Here is a 20,415-nt window from a genome sequence, read left to right on the forward strand (position 1 = left end):
ACAGACATTATTTTTACCTAATGGTGCCCCGCCCCCCCCCCCCCCCCCCCCCCCGCCAACCAGGAGACAGGTAATATTGTCACACCCATTTTAAGATGAAACAGCCACAGAGAGGCAAAAAATAATTTGGCCAAGGTCACACAGCAAGCTGGCAGTGGGGCTAGGATTCCATCCCAGGCAGTGTGGTTCCCAAAACAGCAGCTGACCGCCACATATGCCACAGTATCAGTGCACGAACATAAAGCTCTCCCGCAGCGGAGTCGGTCCTATAAAATTCCAGTAAGAAATATTAGTGTCACTTGGGCCACCATTGGCACCCCAGGATAATCAGATATCTCCTGCATAAGATATCTTAAAAAGAAATCATGCGTGTCAGTCTATAAATGATGCCCACCCAGCATGCCTACCTCCTCACTAAGGAAGTGATAAAAATAAGCAACAACACTGATAACCATTTATAGCTTTTAAACATCTCTTTTTGTCACCTTGATCTCTTTCTGTCTTGCCCTGACAATGTTTTTCTGATCCCGTTCAATAAGCCCCAGGCCCCTTCCCCACTTGTATTGCACTGAAATAGTTGTATGCTTGGAACTGGGTCTCTATTTGTATTGGTAGAAAATTCTCAGTCAACTTACTCCCTTGTATAGAGTTAATTCTAACTATAGAACCTGTATCAGTCATATCATTTAAAGGAGGCTGCTTCCAACAGACCCTGAGAAACGTCTGCAGAGAATTCCAGATTTCCCGGGGCACCCCTTCCCTCCCTCCTCGCCGGGCCTTGGCAGCCTCTTTCCTTCGGCCTCTGAGCACTCTCTGTTCCCTCCCGGAGCCTTCTGTTCAGCCCTTGTGTGTTCTCCATCCTCCACTCTGCCTTCATGATAAGTAGGATTTCATCTCGATCACCCTGGAGGGAGAGAGGGGCGTGGCTACCTCTTTATTTGGGTCCAAGCTGAAATCACATCCTCCTATTGCCACACCACAAAAATTAGTTATGACATATAGAATTTAACAAGAATAAGCAATCCCTCTTTGGATACAGCAGTGTGGCCAGGGTGGAGGAGGAAAGCTTTATTCCTGGACCGCTTTTTATTCTATATCTGGCGGCTCACATAGGAACTCCAAAATCCCTGATGCCCGGGGTCCATGGTATATTGTTGAGACATGCCGCAGTTGAAGTGAAATGAGGGGGTGGTATTTTTTTTTTAGTTTTTTTTTTTCAGAATAATATCTATTGTCAGGAAGACACATGGATTTACCTTTAGTTATCAAAATTGCTTCATTTCAAAAAAAATGGTCAGTGTAAAGCTTGGGTGTCGCCCCTTCCCACCAGCTCACTGTTGCCATAGCTCAGGTTACCAAGGCAAGCAAGCAGTTATTTTCACTAGGGCCTTAACTTACACCAGATACTTAACCTTGGAATCAGCAATTTACATCCTTATAAAACAGGTCACTTAGGGAATTTAACTGTGAAATCCTAGCCCCCACGAGGCAGGAGATGAGCAGAAACGGAACAGAGCTGGTGAAATACCACTTGAAACCATTTGAATTAGGAAATGAGTTCCTTTCGACTGTTTTAAAAATGGAACCTACTATAAAATGGTATGGGAAGGCAGAAGGATGCAGAGAAGTCTGCAGAAATAGTGACTCAAAAACTCTGTTCCGGACTCAAGAAGCAAGCCTGTTGGCACATTTGGAGGGGAACCAGGAAAAATTTCGGTTTGCACTTTCCCGGTAGCCTCTGGTCCAGTGCCTTTCCTACAAACACCTTGCCCTCCCTTTTATTTTGCCTTTGCTAATAAAACTAATGGAGAGAAAGCACCTTTCAAACTTTAACCGGGAAACACGGGTTTTGCAAGTGCTAATATCTTGGTGTAGGCTTTTTCTTTTAAAGACCATTACTGAGGCAAAGCACTTGCTTCTTCTTTTGTTTACCCGTGGCAGTTTGTCAGCAGTTATGATAAGTAGAGTTCCATCTGCCAGTTAAACTACGTCGCAAATTGCTGTAGAAATTAGCAGCTTTCATTTTTGCCTACATAAATAAATATGCAGAATAAATTGCACTTAAACACATCCCCGAAAAATCACAGGTACACCGCATAGTTCAATGCCAATCAGACAAAACCAGGGACACACTGCGATTATCTCAGTTTTCAAACCTGGAAGATACACGAACGTGTTTCTAAATGAGAGAGGCAGTGTATCACACTCGCCGAGATAAAAACAGAAGCTGCCAGACACTGCTCTGTGGCTTTATTCTCAGAATCCTTTGCCTGAAACCCGCTCTGTCTTTTGCCTTTTGCCCTGTTTCTCTCTCTCTCTGTGTCTCTCTCTCTGTCCCTCTCTCTCTCCTCTCTCCTCTCCCTCTCCCTCTCTCCTCCTTGTCTTTCCTCGCTCATTGTTCTCTCTCTCCTCCTGCTTTCTGATGCACACACGTTGTCACATTCCATTGACGCTCCCCTCTTCTCTGTTCTTACACTCGAGCCTAGCGGTGCTTTCGCCAGGCAGCGGCAGCCTCTCCTGCGAGTTTTAGTCATGTGTGCAGCTCAGTTTGATCGAGCGTTCCTTTTCTGCCTTTTCACTCTTACAAAAGATTAAAAGGTGGCGTCACATTGCTCCCCTGTTCCTTCCCGCAGGAGGGACTTAAAAGGGACAACAAAAACTAATCACTTTCAGTAAGCATTTTCTGGCTGGGGAAAAGAAAAAAAAAAAGGGATAAAAAAAAAAAAGGCGGGGGGTGGGGGTGGATTTAGTGGTGTAATTTGAGACCGGTGGTGAGGATTGGGGCGAGCTAGAGATGCTGCACGCTGCTAACAAGGGAAGGAAGCCTTCAGCTGAGACAGGTAAGAGCGCCCATCGAAGGGTTTGACCGAGTGGCTTAGTTAAATCTCTGTTTTCACCCGTTTTGTAATTGAGAAAGGCATCCGCAGCAGAAGCCGATTTTTCAGTCGGCTTCCTTTTGTTTAACATAGAAAGTACCTGTATTAATTTTGACGAATTAGAGCATGCAGCAAATTCAATTGAGAATAGATTTGTATAGTAAATGCATTTATACTGAATGATTTCACCTCCGTTTTATTTAAGGAGAGGGATGGGAAAGATGCTTTTGATCAGAATAGCACTTTGCATTACGTTAAATTCTCAACAGCTAACGGGAAAATAAAATAATCCAATTGATCCTGTTTTTGAACTCCGGGACTTAAACCCTGGGAGAGAGCTGGCATTTGAAATTTTGCTTCCAACCCAACTTCTGATGCGTTGTAATAATTTTTCACTGGAGGTTTAAGCAAGGGTAGAGTTTATTTAAGTCTAGCTGCTGGGGTGTGTGTGGCTTGGATCTTCTGGGTGAAGCCCTGCTTATATATATATATCTCCTTAACCTGTGTTAGGTTGATGTTTCACAGATGGAGATTAAGTGCTGTCCCGAATGAAATACAAAGTTAAAACATCAGGTGAGGGCATGTTTCAGAAAAGGATCCAGTAAATAATTAGAATAGCTAAATTATGACAGTTTGAAATGGGAGTTACCTCTGGAGGTGCTGTTTTATGAGCTTTTTTGGATTTTAAGTGGCTCGCTCAGTCATGAAGGGGAATAATAACCAGTCTCGGGTCGGAACTTTGCACTAGGGACCTTCAGTACAGAACACGGGTGGACGTGCACTGTAGGTGGCTTTTAGGAATCTGTCCCTTTTGTGCGCTATGAATGAGAGTTGTGGATTATATTTGATGGCATTTCTCCTTTAAAGAGCGTTGGGATGAAGCTTAAAAGGCTCACATCTATTTTCACATTGAACAAATACGAAATGCAATATACTGTAGTCTCCCAGCACCTGATTCTTGTGGCTGCTGCTGTTTTTTAAAGTTTTGATAAATTTGTTTTTAGCCTGAGTCTTTGCTGATTTTGTGTTCATTTCCTCTGCTTCTAAAATTTATTGCTGGCATGAATGAACTGAGATTTGAGAATGCAAAAAAACAACAACAACAAAAAAAACCCCTAATTAGCCAGAGTTGTTCCTTAAGGATAACAGAAATCCAAACTATATCCAGATTTTGATCCAGGATGTCACCTGGAATGTTTGAATTAATTTTTAGACGGTTATTTTTTGGAGGTGGAAGTCTGAATATTGAAAGTACACAATTCTGTGCACAGATCACTTCTCTGGTATGAGATACAGAAAGGTGTCTGTCTTTCATGGCTCCCCCAGGTTTGGTCCCGGGAAGAACCGCTGTACCGTGGCATGGTTGAGCTTGGCAACCATGAAAGAGAGGATGTTTTATATATGTATTGGGTGATAAGATTCGATTTTCCCCCGAGTGTCTAAGCCGGACTTGCTCCTCCACACCATACTCCGGCAGGCTTCGTGTTAGCCAGACCATCCATCTGAAGGCATGTTGTGGGTGCAGCCCGTGAATCCGATTTTATAAGGACATCAGGAGCTGCTGAATTAGGGGGGAGTGGGGACCAAACAGAATATGGGTCTCATCACGCATCATCACCGAGAGATAATCTCCAGTGGAAGTTCTTTGGGGACACTTAATTTTTCCATCACGGTTAAAAGAGCAGAGCAAGGTGTGGAAAGGGACGAGAAACTGCTGTGGACTGTGGTCACCACACTGCTGATGGCATAGTGAGTTAAGAAAAAATCCCAGCACATAGTGTTCTTGTTACCAACTTATGAAACTTTGCAGAATCCTGAAGTAGCAATTCTGCAATTCAATCTGTGTTTTTACATAGCTTTCTTGCATAAAATCTTCTCTTTGACTTTCGTCATACCGAACCCCTGAGTGTTGTTAGGGTGCCGCCAATAATGAGGATGATGTCTTAAATCAGTGACCAGTGTTGAGAAGATGGGCCCAGAGAAATTATGTCACCTGTATCGTATATGCATTTTGTTTATGCAGGTGACTTCCTCAAGGTGAGGAAATGATAGATTTGAAGTTGTAGCCTGGCTGTTCGTATCACTGAATCGCTGACCTCCTACAGGTCCAACTCAAACGAGAGCAGGCAGAAATTGTTCAGCTGACAACAGGGTGGTAGTTCAGCACACACTTTTTAAGCAGATGGTATCCCAAACAATCCATACTCCAACTATCTGATTCATATAAATAGCATTTTTCTGACTTTTCCAGTAGATGTTGCTGGAGAGCAAAGAAAAGATTATTTTTTACAGGAAATAAAGAAATGCAGTCGACTTAACACAAACCAATGAAAAAGATCCTTCTCCCCAAACTCTGCTGGTAGCATTTTGCATAATTTGCTAATTAATGAATTATATTGAATCATTACCTTTTATGATGTTCTGTACAAGAAAACTATTAAAACTTGAGTTAGATTTTTTAAATTATGGAATTTTTCTCTTTAGTCCCTATATAAAATGTCTGTTTGCTGTTTCCCATTTAAAAAAAAAAATTCAAGTTAACTGCACATTGCTATTCAGAACATTTCATCCCTGAATGCTAAAACCCTTTAACATGCAAATATGATGTCAGAGGAAGAATTGAAATAGAATACCCTGAGAAGAGTAATGATCAAACGCATTATAAAAATATGCACCAGTTGCCAACATGTAATGAAATATTAAGAAATTAAAAGCATGCAACCTCTAAAGTAATAGAATTTCATTGCTCTGAGACTGTTTTCCTACTGAATATTAAGTGCTTAATAGGTCTATCCGTAAAAAAACAATCAAAACCCTACATGGTTTGTCAGTGAAGTTCTTTCATTATATGATTTTGAAAAATTAGCCCAATAGGATTTTCCTCAGTCTAGGAAATGTAATTAACATTGGATATTAAGTGCCAGATTTCCAAAGCAAAAGCCACCAGGCTGGATGGAGAAAGGAGGAATTCAGAGAGCATCCGTGGTAGAAGCCGAGGGGACCACGCTGAAACTACCCTGCTGGTAATCACTCTGATAAAATGACAAAGGCGTCCCAGAGGAGCCCGGGATTCTGGTACCCAGACATGGACTGATGCAATTTCAGGCAACCAATGACCTCTATCTTTGGGGATATTTATTTTTGGAAATGATCAGTTAACCAATTTCAGTTGTGAAAGAGAGAAGCGTATATCTATTTTCCCAATGCAAGGGGGCCCTGGATATGCCAAAAGCACTTCCAGATAGGATAAGGGTACAAGCTATGAGATGGAGCTTTCGGTTTTACCACGAACAGGCCAAGCTCTTTCCTGGTGGATTTTCCTTCTGCATGGAAGCCCTTCTCTGTCAGTGTTTATTCCTGAGGTGTGAAAGGCTCCATAGGATGTTTTGACTTAACACCCATTCATTTCTCTTTTCTGGCAGGAAAAAAAAAAGCTTATATTTAGTAGGTATGAGTGTCAACTATCCCTATTTCATAATTAGCACTAGAAACCCACTGGGAGGAGGATGTTGCTTTTTTTTTTTGCTTTTTTTTTTTTCTGCTTTGATTCAAATATATTTTCTGTGCTTGACCCAGAGTGGTTATTTCTGTTCTTGTTGTCTTTCAGTAAGAAAAGCTTTATAATTTGGGGAGAAGTTTGGTTTCTTTTTCTGGTTTGTTTGCTACTCCCTTTGGGGGTCCTCTTTTTTCATTATTACTGTCAAGCCCTCACTATACCCAAAGCACTCTGAGTTAAATGGGAAAAATCATACCTCTAACAGGAACAACAACAAAAATGCCTGCCTCTCACTGAGACCCTTTAGGAAGACTGAAGAAATGAACCACACCCAGAGAATGGCCCAGGGGGTTAAAATACAAGGAGGTCCTAAATCCTTTCTTAGGAGAGTTTAAGAGGAAAGGTCACTGCAGGTCAAGGGGATCCTGAGGGTGGCAGCCTTTGAACTAGGAGTTAAAGGTGAACACGCAATTTAACCCTGATGAGCAAGATCAGAGGGACCATGGGAAGTTACACGAAAAAGAAGGACCAATGCCGGTGTGATGGAAGGCCTTGAATGTCAGGTCAAGGGATTTCATAGCCACTGGAAAGGTATAATCTGGCAGCTTCTAGAGGAGTTCCCTTGGTATGGGAATGGGGAAGGAGCGGGATGGCAGGTCTCTATGTTGCCCTCCACCCACCTGAGAGATGCTGAAATGCTTGTGTAGAGGCCATCTGCTCTCTTGTTAAATTGCAGCCTTAAGGAGCTAGTGTTATGAATGGGATATTGCTTTACCTTTTAGGGATGTTGTTAAAACACACACACACACACACACACACACAGGGAGAACCACTAGTGTAGAGGCTGGGAGCCAGTGAATAATCCATTGCGTTAGCCTAAGCATGGGTGGGAAGGTTGAGGAACTGTCGAGGGGAGGGAGCATGGCTGCAAGAAACAACTTCCTATTATAATTATTGCAATTTCTTGTATGTACTGTAGATGTCATGGCCTCATTAGGCAAGGATTTTGTGTATATGCATTTGTTTTCATAAGAAAAACCTTTGCCATTCGTCAGAGATGAGACTTGTAGTTTAGAAGATGTGGTATTTCCTTCCACTATTTGGATGTAATCCCTTAGTGTTACGATCATCTCCCGTTTTCTGACCTTGATTGGAATGGATTTTTATGACCTTTCAGGGTTTTCACAGCTTTGAAAAGGTATGTGCTTTGTTTGTTAGCGTTAGTTGCCTCCCTGAATTGCCCATGTGTCAGTTACTTTCAAAAACCTTGACTAACTTACCTTGAACTCTTAGATGCCTGGTGTATTTGACTGATGAGCTCGGCTGTGGAGACTTCCCTGAGTATACAATGGAAGTTTATGCTGACATATAAAATACTTTCTTGCATTCAGTAGACTCCATCATGAGGAGGGACAACTATGTGAGCACAATTAAGGCAGTGGAGAGCCACTGTCTCCTCGGGATGTGACTTGACCGGCATATTCATGTGGACAGTTACCACCAGCACCTGGAAGCCAGGCTCTAAATGAGTGTCTTGTCCTCCAACCACTTTAATCTAATTTTTTTTCCATTTACCTTTTCCAAGCTTTTCATCTTCCCACCCTTTTAATGCCATCAGAGATGGGGGGCTGCCCATGACATTCACACTTGACATTATCAAACACAAAAGGCATCATTCATACACTTGACTGCATTACAATGCAAGGGAAAAAAATAGATCCCAAAGGCATAGAAATTATTGTTTCGTACCTTGAACGTAGGTGGGTATTTTTTTTTCCTGTTTCCCCCAGCCTGCCTTATTTGACTGATTTACATCTGTGTGTTTGCAGCAGGTTCTTAAAACCCTGGAAAAATCAGCACTCACAAATCCATAACGTATACACATCCTTATGTTCACTGGAAGAATGTACATAAATACAATGGAAATTTACAACTCCATTATTATTGGTTATTCGCTAGGCACCAACTACAGTAGGTGCAGCATCAATGTTGAGCTTCCGCACTGGAGCTGTCTTTCCACCACGGACTCCGGTTCTTACGACAGCCAGACAGCTGTGGCCAAGCCTTTCCCTGACACGTACCTCTGTGGTCATTGCAGGAACTCCATTAGGGCTGGGTAGACCAGGAATCTATTGAATTCATAGCAGTCCTTTCAGTCCAGGGTTTGCTTACCCATGAAATCTATGTGTGTGTGTGTATGTTGTTGTTGTTGGGGTGTGAGATTATTAAAGTTAATATAAATCTATGTACCCCTCTTTGCTTACTCTTCTGAGCCTTCTATTCAAAGGCAACTTACCCCCCATGTGTAAGACAACCCTTGTGAGCTGAACAAATAGCCCTATCAGATTGTGGTGAATTGCTTCAGGAGTATTACATCATGCATTGAGACCATGTGTGCTGGAAAGCACTGTAAAACGGCCAGCTACATGCTATCCTACAGGTTTAATATACGTCTGCAGCCTTGTACTTGGGAAGGATTTCTGTAATTGGAGACAATCTAGTAAGAAGAACTTCTTAAGCCATTGGAGGCTGAAATACAAGTTTCTGAGAAACGTGACTTTATAGGCTTGAAACTGAATGGATTACAAATTTCTCTTAAGTGGACAGAATCATAATTGCATGTGTAGTGCAGTCCTGATTATCCAGGGTTTGAATTTCCAGCATGGGGATTATCCAGATTTCTTCTCTGATGCCCTGTCTTCTCTCTAACTACCTGGCGTGAATCATTTCCCTAACCACTGGCACCTCTGCGAATGGTTGGGCAGGGCGTATTTGAGCAGCAAAATCCAACCACTGAATATCACCCTTTAGAAGAGCTAATTATGTGAAAAGTCTGTGTGGCTAGGTTTTTGAAACCGTTCACTAAAATTAACTGACTGAATTTCAATTTGGGGTGGGAGGGGTTCTCTTTCTACTCAGAAAGGATGTTTTACTGTAACTGTTAATATGCCAAAATTTTACCCATGTATTTAAGAGGCAAAAAGTAAATCAACCAGCGTGAATGATGCTAAGTAATTGGCTCCGTTGTTCTACATTACACTGTTTCCCTCTTCTACACCCAGACCAACCACCATTTTGGATTAACTGGTTGGATAGGGAGCCTGGCTGGAATGCGTAAGGCCACTTGGAATCAAGCCAGTGGGCCTTGTGCAGGTTATCAGGGTTCTAGTATTAAGTACAAAAGTGGATGATCAGTGCCCAAACCCCACTTGGTTAATCCCCAACACCGGCACTATCCCATTTTCATCATCAACCGACTGCCAGTCAAACTTGAAACATTATTTATACGTAGGACTTGACCCCTGGAGGCCTTCAGAGCCCAGAGGACTTTAAAGCCTTTAAAGCCTGTCAGATACCAGAATTTGGCTGAGATGGTAAAAGGATTCCCTAGGTGATATTTCTGTTTTATACACCATATTACTGTTTAAATTCTCATTTGAAGTATGGATTGAAAACAGTTGGTCATTATGCCCTATCATCAACTCATCTCAACATTAAAAAACCTCAAGAACTTTTCTTTCTAATAAGCGTGGTTTTAGTCTAGTGATGGAACGATACGTGGGATCACGTGGCTGGCTGGGCCAGGGGGGCCGTGACCAGGGAATAGCCCCGGGCGTTCCCAGTCACCTTGGAAGTCTGCAGAGCAGGGCTCTGAGGTCCATCGACTAGATATCGCAACGGAATCAGAATTTGATTTCCTCCTTTTCTCATACGTCAGTTGTGGCTTGGACATTTTCAAAATCTTGTGGTTACATCTGCCGCTTTGTAACAATGTCTTACCAATAATGCACTGTTCTCTCATACTGTCCTTCTGTGGCAAACACATCTGTAAACAGCTGGTTGCACTTTGAGGTGCCTAATTGAACTTTACCTGATGTGTCTATTTCTAAATTTGTTATGTAATATGAGTGATAAAATACATACTATGTAACACAGTTGACAAAAAAACACCAAAAGACAGAAAAGCATTATCACTCTTTTGATACCAAAAATATTCTTTTAGTGCTAGGTTAAAGTTGAGCTTATTAGAAATAAATTTACTTGAAGTTTTTAAGCGTTGGGGTATAGTTGAGGATGTAGTAATGACCAATAGTTTTAAATCCATATTTTAAGTGAGAATATAAGCAGTAACATAGAACACAGAACTGAAAATAGAACACCTTGGCAACTGTTAGAAAAATCATTGATAAATCTAGTCATGAATTCTGTATATGTAGAAAATGCCTCTTTGTAGTTATATGTGTGTGTTTATATGCACACGTGTGTACACATACATGTATACGTGTGTGGTTACTGTAAACATGCGTGTATATATTTCTACCTACACCTCTGCATGTACATCAATACCTATGTCTGTATCTAGAGGGGGACAGAGAGAGAATGGGTGTGTTCCTAGCAAGATACAGTGTGGCTCTGTTCCTGGGAAAATGCTGTGGTTTTTTCCCAGCTGACATTACTTTCCCACAACCTGACATGCAGTGCGCGAGGTACAGGGATGTGAACATGAACTATACATACAATCTTAGTGAGTTCGTGAGCGAGTCCTGAGTGAGAAGTTATTTTAATGTGGGATATTTTACTCATGGACATATTGAACAATTGAAAACATTGAGAGAGAGAGAAAATGCAAGGATTCCAAAGCCATCTGAGCCCTTACTAGGCACCCCTACACTTCACATGCTTTGCCTGGTCAGGAGGAGGGTTGAAAAAGAAACAGATCAAGTCCAGTTTAGGGAAAAAGATTGTCCCGTAAAGTGATGTTGTCCTAAGCAAAAATAAATCTGGCCTTATGGGAAAACCGGGCCAGTGTGTCTGAAATCTCTATTACCCTGTGTGGCTGGCATGTCACGAACCAACGACAGAGTCAGTTTGGCATTTTCCAGGGTTTTCTACACAAGCGAGAACACTGGGTACATGCTGTCCACACAATGAATATGGAAGGTGTACACATAAGGTGTTCTTTGAAAATGTACGTTTGAAACAGTTGGTGCATGTTTTTCTCAAACGCAGTGGGCTTATATGGTTGAGATCCCTTTTTTCGCGATCTGTATGGCATGTGCCACCTATGTGTTTTATGGGCCGACAAACACCCCCCACAGGTGATTTATATACGTGCGCACATAGTCTCTAGAGGTCAGTAGAATATAAGGAATGGGCATTCACATCTAGATGAGACTTAGGGATTCTGGAGAACATTTTTCAAACGGCAAAATGATGACAGTCAACCAGTGACATTAGGAACTGAAATTATTAATCAGCGTGATCCACAAAAGTCATGTCATTCTTGTTCCTGAAATGAATCTAATCTATTTGTTTTAAGCAAATTTCAGATGAATGAACATTTGCGTGGCAAGAACCTTGACAGAAACCCAAGCTATAATTACTTTATTAGGGTTTATTGTAAGACTGTGATTTCCAGAACCTTTTCTGAAGATATTTTTAATGTTACTAGAGCAAAACAGTAAATTGTTATTAAACACTTGACTGTTACATCCAAAACACTGTTTCTATTTTAGCTGTCAATTTGGCCTTCCCAACTCTTAGAAATGAATGATTTCGTGATTTATATGTTGCAATTCTATTCGTTCTTATGAACTAAGTGTCTGATGTTGGGAAATGTATTAGAAAATGGTGATTTATTTTATATATAAAGCTAGAATTGTTGACAGCTTAGCAAATTGCCTCACAGTTGAGCATGTTTATCGAGTTTTTCTCTAGAAAAGTCAGGTACAAAAGTGTAGAAAATGACGGTACGTAGTTATGAGCTACTGGATCACAGCATCACTGGTGCCTGTTCCACACCATCCCTTGCAAGCGAAGACAGGGAGCAGGACTTGGGGTTTCATCAGAAGTTGAGAAGGAATGATGATCACTTCCACCAAGGTTGTATGCCGTGGCTGAGAAGTTCAAATGTCTTGCACCTGTTAGCGTCACTCACACTCGGAACTAATCTATCAATAACCTGTTCCCATGTTTGTCTAATCACGCCATAGTGGGTTGCATTTTTAGCTCAGTTTCCTCCGTGATAAGGCCCAGCCCAGGAGTTGCAGACAGAAACGCCTAGGGGATTAGTCATAAATGAGACGCTAGGAGGTGATGCGGGGCAGTGAAGAAGGCATTACAGTTTTACACGCACACACATACACACTCACACAATCAGTGCCGCCTAAACAAAAAAACCACAAACAAAACACCTACTGAGCATTTTTAGAGATTGAGCACATGGGGTATTTAAAAAAAAAACTTTAGACTTAGCGTGGCTTCAGTGATCACCAAGAGCACCAAAAGATACCCAATAGATATTGAATAAGTATTGATGGAGCCCTTCTAATGAACAGTCTATTTACTTTGCTGCCAGGTGATTAAATGAGGAAGATCTGGTACATTGCTTGTCCTCAGAGAGTTTGCAGTGTGAGTGCCGGCCACCTCTGTCATCTCCCCGCCTCGGTGCCCCCACATCCGCTCTCTCAAGTTTCTCCATTCTGTGTTCCACCCCTACATAATTCCTTCCAGTTCTTGTAGCTTTGATAACTGTGCCATTCAGTCCTCACGTGAGGATATGTTTATTGATTTTTTTAAAAGATTTTATTTATTTATTTTTAGAGAGAGGGGAAGGGAGGGAGAATGAAAGGGAGAGAAACATCAATATGTGGTTGCCTCTTGCATGCCCCCCTGCTGGGGACCTGGCCCACAACCAGGCATGTGCCCTGACTAGGAATCAAATCGGTGACCCTTTGGTTTACAGGCTGGCACTCAGTCCACTGAACCACGCCAGCCAGGGCTGTTTATTGATTTTTGAGAGCGAGGGCGGGAGAGAGGGAGAGAGAGAAAGATCGATGTGAAGGAAACATGAACTGGTCGCCCTCCTGTATGTGCCCAGACCGGGAATTGAACCCACAGCCTTTTAGTGTATGGGAAGCTGCTCCAACCAACCGAGCAACCCGGCCAGGGCTCAAATGCTCATTGTTCTTGTCTTCTTCCAACACTCCTGTGGGCCTTTGGCTACCTCCTATTTATCCTTTAGGTCTCAGTGTAAATGCTGCTTCCTCCCAGAAGTTTTCCTAGACTACTCCCTCCCTAAGTCTAAATTAGAAGCTCCCACTCAAAATACTTTGACCCTATAACAAAGTATTTACCTTATTATAACATTGTTATCAATTTATATAACTGCCAGTTTAATTGTCCACTTCCACTTAAGCTTTTAAGTTCACGGAGCGCGGGCATCATATGGTCTAGCTTGTTCTCTGCTATATCATGATGCCTAGTAACATATCTGGCAGCATAACATGTATTTGACCAGTATGGTTACTCTTGAATGTTGAAATACATAAACAGTCCCAGTGCACTGATAAATTAAAAAGGAGATATCACATCTGCAAGAAACTGGGAAGGATTAAAATCTTGTGTAGGCTCTTGTCTTACTCAAGACGACGTTCCAAGTAGCCGCAGGGGCTACGTTTCTCTACCTCTCCTTATCTGTTACTGACCTCAAGTTAGATCCAGGTCCCTAAGTAGCAGAACAGAACCATCCTCTTAGTTAAAACAGGTTCTATACTTTCTAGTTGTGCTATTCTCCTCAGCCCCTGATCATGTTATCTATTGTGGATGGTAGACTAGTTTTTTTAGGGGAGGCCTGAAAGTGGCATCTCCCACCCTCCTCTCTTGTGATTGGCTTTAAGATATGGAATCTTGGCTCTGAGGACCACCTACCAAGACCATGGCTTCTGAGTGTTGCCACCAAGAATGTAAATTGAGTGGCTACCCAAGAAGAGGCCCTTTGGTAGGAACTGGAGATCCGGAAATGCTGGCGCACAAAAATATATAGTGATTTATTTTTAGGTGGGTCAAGGGGACCAACATTGTTTTCCATGAGGATCTTCTCCCCCCAAATCATACTTTCCTGCTCTCTTTTCCAGCTTCTCTTCTTAAATGTTCCAATAAGATCTTTGCGGTCTCTGGTTTGATACTGCAAAGCTAGCCCTGGGTGCTCTTAATTGAAAGACGCTGATAGGTGCCAGTTTTCATTTTAAACACCCTGAAACTACGTTTGCATTTCTGACACCTGATTTCTGAGATTCCCGCCTCGACATTCTCTACAGCTGGACACATTAGGGGACTGAGTAGCTTCTGGGACAGGCCGTTGCGAGAGCCCCCATTTCAGTTCTGTTTGTTTCCAGGTGGCCGTGGTAATGAAGCCTTACTCTCACAGCAGAGAATTATTCTCGTGGCACCCTGGCATGTGGTTGTAAGAATGGATTTGGAATTGAGGGGTGGACAACTTCAATCTTTTATGATTTTGACTCAGCTGCATTCCCAGATATGACTGCCTTATATTTAGCAAATGTGTGATGAGTTTGGTGAGACATATGAGGAGTACAGTGGAAAGAGCATTTGGATATGGTGTCCTCCTCCTCTTATTACTTTAAATTGCCCTCTTCACTCATCATCTAATCCTGTGCTCACTGCCATTTATTTCTGTGATTATCAAAAGGAGGGAGTGAATATTTCATGAGGGGGGCCACCCAAAATGGAATGTATTTATAAAACAAACTGTGGATTTATTCTCACATGTTTAAACTTTAGTCACCTTCAAAGTACTCTCCATTTGATGCAATACACCTACTGAGATGTTTATTTCCACTGCTCAAAACTGTTTTTGAACTTGTCGATTCCGATGCCTTCTAGAGCTTCTGCCGGGGTTTTTTTTGTTTTGTTTTATCTCTTCAACATCAGCAAAATGTTTCCCTTTGAGGACTTTTTTCCTCCCTGGGGTGGGGAGGACGTTGCTCAGGGCAAGAGTGGATGAACAGGGAGGGTGGGGCACGGGGGTCATGCCATTTTTGGTCAAAAACTGGACACTCAGGGCAGTGTGGGCAGGTGCACTGGCAAATCACCCGTCATGAAATGGGTAAAGGCGTTGAAAGAGTCTTCACAAAAAATTCACTGAAGCCTAATTCAACCTCTCACAACAATGCCAGCTGGGGAAGCCCGCCCCCCACAAGATAATTCCATTTTTGGAGGTCCCCCCTCAAATGAAAACTATAAGGTGGAATTACTCCATATATTTACATAATTAAAGCAGCATGGGAATTTTATTATTATTATTCAGAAAGAATGACAGAGGTTGCCAGACAAACAAAAGCATACACCTGATCCAGCATGGAGGGGGAGGGGGAAGTGGCTATTATTTTATAGTTTGGTGTATTTGCTATGCCTTAGTTGGGATTTTACTTTTTAATATTGTGTGAGGGAAGTTAAAAAGAGGAACATGTGAAGACTAATAATAAATATTTTCTTCATCTCTGGTGAAATTTTGAGAGTTCATCAATCAAAAAAATTTCTAAGTTCCTTGTCTTTCTATATTACACAAAAACATAAACCATGTTATAGCCATTCTAGAAGTTCTTTAGATCACAGTTTAATACAAATATTGATCAAATAATAAAGTTATTTTCAGTTACACTAATAAACATGAAAAGACTGGTCAGTTTACTGCCCTCCTGGCAGTATGCATTTTACATGATTTGATTTCACAACGGTAACTTCTACCTGTTTTAATTTGTTTACAGATGCCCTTTGCCCCAGTTTGTGCTTCCATGCTGCTGAGGTCAAGGTGTCCACTTCTCCCAAGAGTGTCCCATGATGTGCCCCCTACATCTTTTGTAGGAACTCTTAATCCCATAGTTCATGTTTCCTCTTGAATAAGAAGCTTTTTTTATAAAAAAAAAGTAACCCTTTCAGGAATGGAATGGACTTGCCGTGAGAAAATAGATTGCATTCGCAAAAACTTACCCCCACGTCCTGACAATCACAGTAACCCTCGTTTCCAAAGAGTTCTGGAATGAGAAGGGAAAATCAGTATCAGAGTAAAAAAATGTATTTCAATGTCGTGAGATGATTTTACTTCAACAGATATATACCATTATAAAAAATAGACCTTTGACTTTTAAGTTGGGTTTATTTAGCCATTTTGAAAGTGCTTGTGGATTTGTTAATGTGAAATTGGTAACTGTTGATCTCTGGGCGGGGGGTGGGGGGGGTTGGGGAGGGGAGCGGTGCAGCATCTTCCGTCTGAGCTTATTACTGTGTAAAATATGGATTGCTTTTACCCTAATGGCCTCTGAATCCTATTACCATCCCATTAGAGAGTGTGGGATTTTAGTAATTCTGTTGTTGTTTCCAGTGGGCAGTGAATATAATGGGGAAGGGCAGGGGTTAATGCAATTCATCTCTTTTAATACTTGTAACTCCGAGTCCCTTATCACTCTCTATGGTTTCATTGGGGTTCCTCCCCCGTCTTGCTGTTATTTTTATGGCCCAATGTATTTCTCTATGCCTTTCCTAACCCAGAGAGTTTGGAGAGGGGAGTAATTTGGTGATTCTTAGGCTTAAACTGAATTTTCGCATGAACTGAAGATAAACACATACGGGGGTGTGTCGGCTTGTTGTGAAACAGGCTGTAGCTCGGAGAGGTTTCCAGGGATGGTCCCCGTGCCAAGAACAGTATTGAAATAGCTCTTCCATCAACATCATTTATAAGGCCTTTGGAAGGAGAAGCAGGAGACAAGCGGGTCGGATCAATGCCCGCTAGTGTTCTGGGTATAATGTTTCCATGTGTTCACAGAGACAGCTGTGTCCTGGGTGCTGGTAGTGCTGGAGAGAGACACTGGGAAAGATTTCAAAGTGGTAGGAATTAGATTTCTATAAAGGGAACTTTATGAGCAATAGTTAATTCCCTTCATATCAGACATGCTCAGTAGATATACATGTCTGATTATGTATCCTTGGTTTTATTCACGAAATTTGTTTTTAGCTAATACAGCTTTTTTTTTTTTTCCAGAATAAATACGAACATCAGATGACTTCTCAGTATGTCAAAACAAATTAGTTTCCCACGGTGATGCAGTGAAAGGTGTAACTATTTTCCCTTTTTATATGTCAGAAAGCATGAGTGGGACTGCGGAATTCCCAATTTTTCCCCTTAGCCTGAGAGCCGGGGGAGTTGCAGAAGTCTGGTTTAATGCGCAGGCACGGCCCCCCGGAGCCCCAGCACCCCCCTCTGCTTCATTAATGAGAGTCACATGCTGAGATCCAAGGAGGCACATACACTCAGAAAAAGGAGGGGATGGCAGGAGGTAGTCGGACCACTTCAATCTGTTGAAAGTGAGTGATATTCCCAAGGCTTATTGTTCACCTTCTCTGAGAATGAAGTTTCCATATGTTTCATCATAAATGGAATAACTGTGCAACATAATTGCAACATGAAAATGTGTGCTGGATGACATAGTGGGAAACTGGTGGTTGGGGAGAAATTTCTTCTGGTCTTTGTGTTCTGTCCTGATTGCCCGTCTGGTTGTAGCTGACGGTCTAACCCTGGCGGTAGTGTCCCGACACGGCGTCTTGGTGTAGGACACTGTGTGGATTTCTCGCGAATGTTCATGCACTGAGTTTCTCCTTCATTTTGAGATATTACTTATCAGACTTCTAGACAGACTGCGATAGTATTATTTCTTGCCATCAGTTGGGTGTGTCTGAGTGAAATTCATTTTAGAAGACAATTATGTAGCTACAGATACAATTAATTAGTTTTCATTTTAATGAATTGATATGAATAAGTATTGTTGTGGATTACCTTTTTAAACTATTTTTTCCCACAATCACTTGGGAAGTTCAAACAAGCAAAAAAAAATTAAATAAGATCTACTATAGGTACCTAGTGATATAATAATTGCTCTTTTTTAATAAGGCATATATATATATGTATATATATATATATATTAAACAGTTTGCAGAGAATTGCTGAACTTACAGAGGAGATGTGTAGAATCCACTTAGAATTTCTTTGTGTTTTGTGAAGTACAATGTAGATTTTTGTGCCTGGCTATTCAACAGGTAAAGTGTGGGCTTCTGGTTTTCATTTATGTTTGGGTCCCATTTACTTCATCTTGTCTCTTTGTTCCCGAAACTTTCCTTCAGTTCTGCCAAGAGACATAAAAATCAGATGACACTAATGTTTCTGTCAGTGAGAGAATGATGTGTCACCTTCACTATCGTTATAAAGCCACAAACTTGTCATTTGTATCTCTCTCAGTGTTCCTTTCACGTATGATATATACATTACTTAATATGTGTTGAATATCAGCAAATCAGCAATGAAAGTTGACTCTATAAGATTTAGGTAAATTAAAAAACAGTGTCAGAATTTAGAAATAAATGCAAATTGTTGAATGGGAAACACAGGAATGCCGAATGCCACATTTTATATCATCTTCCATCTCTTGCTTTCTTGAAAACACAATCTCTGATTAAGCTTAGGGTAGCAGTAGAAATCAACAGACTGTACTTAAATATGCATTTTCTTACTATAAAAGTAGTATGGTCCTTACAGGAAATCTGGAAAATTCAGAAAACAGTTAAACATACCACCCATAATCTCACCAAAATCTGTTTGTTTAACCCTTTTAAATAAATACATATTTTAAAAATTGGGATTTTTTTATATTCATTTGTTGTTTTACTGTTGGAATTCTCTTATGCATTAAATAACAGTCAAAAACATCATATAAATTTTCTACCAAAGTCTGTGCCTTAAAATATATATCATGACTTTTAAAAAGTAACTTTTATTAATTTTATAATTATGAAAATTTAATATTTTATTATAAAATAATTTGAAAAAATATACAAGTAAAAGTAAAATCATTTCAAAGTGCCACTATAAAGAGATAAATACTGCTAATAGTTTAGTATCATTTTTTAGCACTTTTCCTATGTAATAACTAATAAAAGTGATTTTTTAACTTATATATTATTTCCATTGAGGTTAAACACTTGATCTCTTGATCTAACGTGTCGACTAAATATCCTGCTTTATTATACGTTTCTAAAATAATGTAAGAGTTCTTCCTTTATTTATAAGTATCCTTAATGTTTTTAGGGTATGGTAAACCAATGCTGGTCATATTCATTCTTAATATTTTACACCAGTAATTTTTTTTATTTTGTTGCCTTCACATGAAGATATTTAACATTTTTATACAAAAGGTCTTCTAAAATTTGTGATATCTTCAATTGCTTCTCAACTTTAAATGAATCCCTATTACAAAACCCAATATATATGTACTATTTTCTCCTAGTAACTTAAAAAATGTTATAATAACAATAAACTATTTAATCCATTTAAAAATATATGTGTCAGATGAGGATCCCTTTTCCCGGAAGTTAATCTATTCTTAGAATTTTTACCTTATTTTATATTCCAGCTCTTGTGCAGGAGAGTCTGTTTCAGAGCATCTGCTCTGTGTGGTATGTTCGTGAGTGTGTATGTGTATATGTACATGAACAGTCTCCTGTTAACTCTACTGTGCGGTACACTAAATTTATAGTGAGTTTAATGTAATAGTGGAAGGCTCTCCTCCCCATGTTTCTTCTCTTTAGAACTTCCTTGTTTTTATTTGCTTATTTTTCCAAATAAATCATAGAATCCTATTAATTTTTAAACATTCATTTACAAACATTCAATTCAATTGTATTAAACTTTTATTATCCGACTGTAGATGTTTATAGAAAGTGAAGAAATGTCACCATCTTTAGCAATATTTTTCTTTTTAACTTGAGGATCCATAATTTGATAGGTTTTGTTCCTCTAATAAAGCATTTCTTCCCTTTTGAATATGTGGGCTTTGTGTTTTGGCCCATTTCTCTTAATCAGGCAATTTCTCCTACAATTTTATAAGAATTCCTTACGCATTTGCGTAGAATAATGCAGGAAATTTCTCCTACAAGACTTTCTTTTCTTCTTGAGCAATAATGTGTGTCTGTTAAAAAGTGCCCGTTAACAATCGTCTTCCGAGGGCCCAATTACATTTTCTGAACCGCGGCCGCACAAAACAAGGTGCTGATTTCACACAGTTGGTCCTCACACGTTTTTGTGTCGGCAGTAAATGCAATACGTGGTCTGAAGAGTTCGCAGAGCTCCCGCTTCCCCAGGGTAGAATTTTCTAAGATCTACTCCCTATGAAATCAGTCCAGAGCAAAACTCCG

The 20,415-nt window shown here is 40.6% G+C and overlaps 1 protein-coding gene across 5 annotated transcripts in view; it reads left to right on the forward strand.

Moving 5' to 3' along the window:
- Nucleotides 1–2,472: 2,472 nt before the first annotated feature.
- Nucleotides 2,473–20,415, forward strand: part of TENM2 (teneurin transmembrane protein 2) — a 610,087-nt gene continuing 592,144 nt past the window's right edge. For 3 of the 5 annotated variants that reach the window (XM_045185000.2, XM_053926195.1, XM_045185005.2), the window contains exon 1: nucleotides 2,773–2,840. In XM_045185000.2, the coding sequence (XP_045040935.2) occupies nucleotides 2,795–2,840 (46 nt within the window). In that variant the 5' untranslated portion in view covers nucleotides 2,773–2,794. Of the gene's footprint in view, nucleotides 2,841–20,415 lie in introns of all 5 variants that reach the window. The other 2 variants (XM_045185001.2, XM_045185002.2) reach the window with 1 other exon arrangement.

This window comes from Desmodus rotundus, chromosome 6 (assembly GCF_022682495.2).
Source record: "Desmodus rotundus isolate HL8 chromosome 6, HLdesRot8A.1, whole genome shotgun sequence".
Lineage (NCBI taxonomy): Eukaryota > Metazoa > Chordata > Mammalia > Chiroptera > Phyllostomidae > Desmodus > Desmodus rotundus.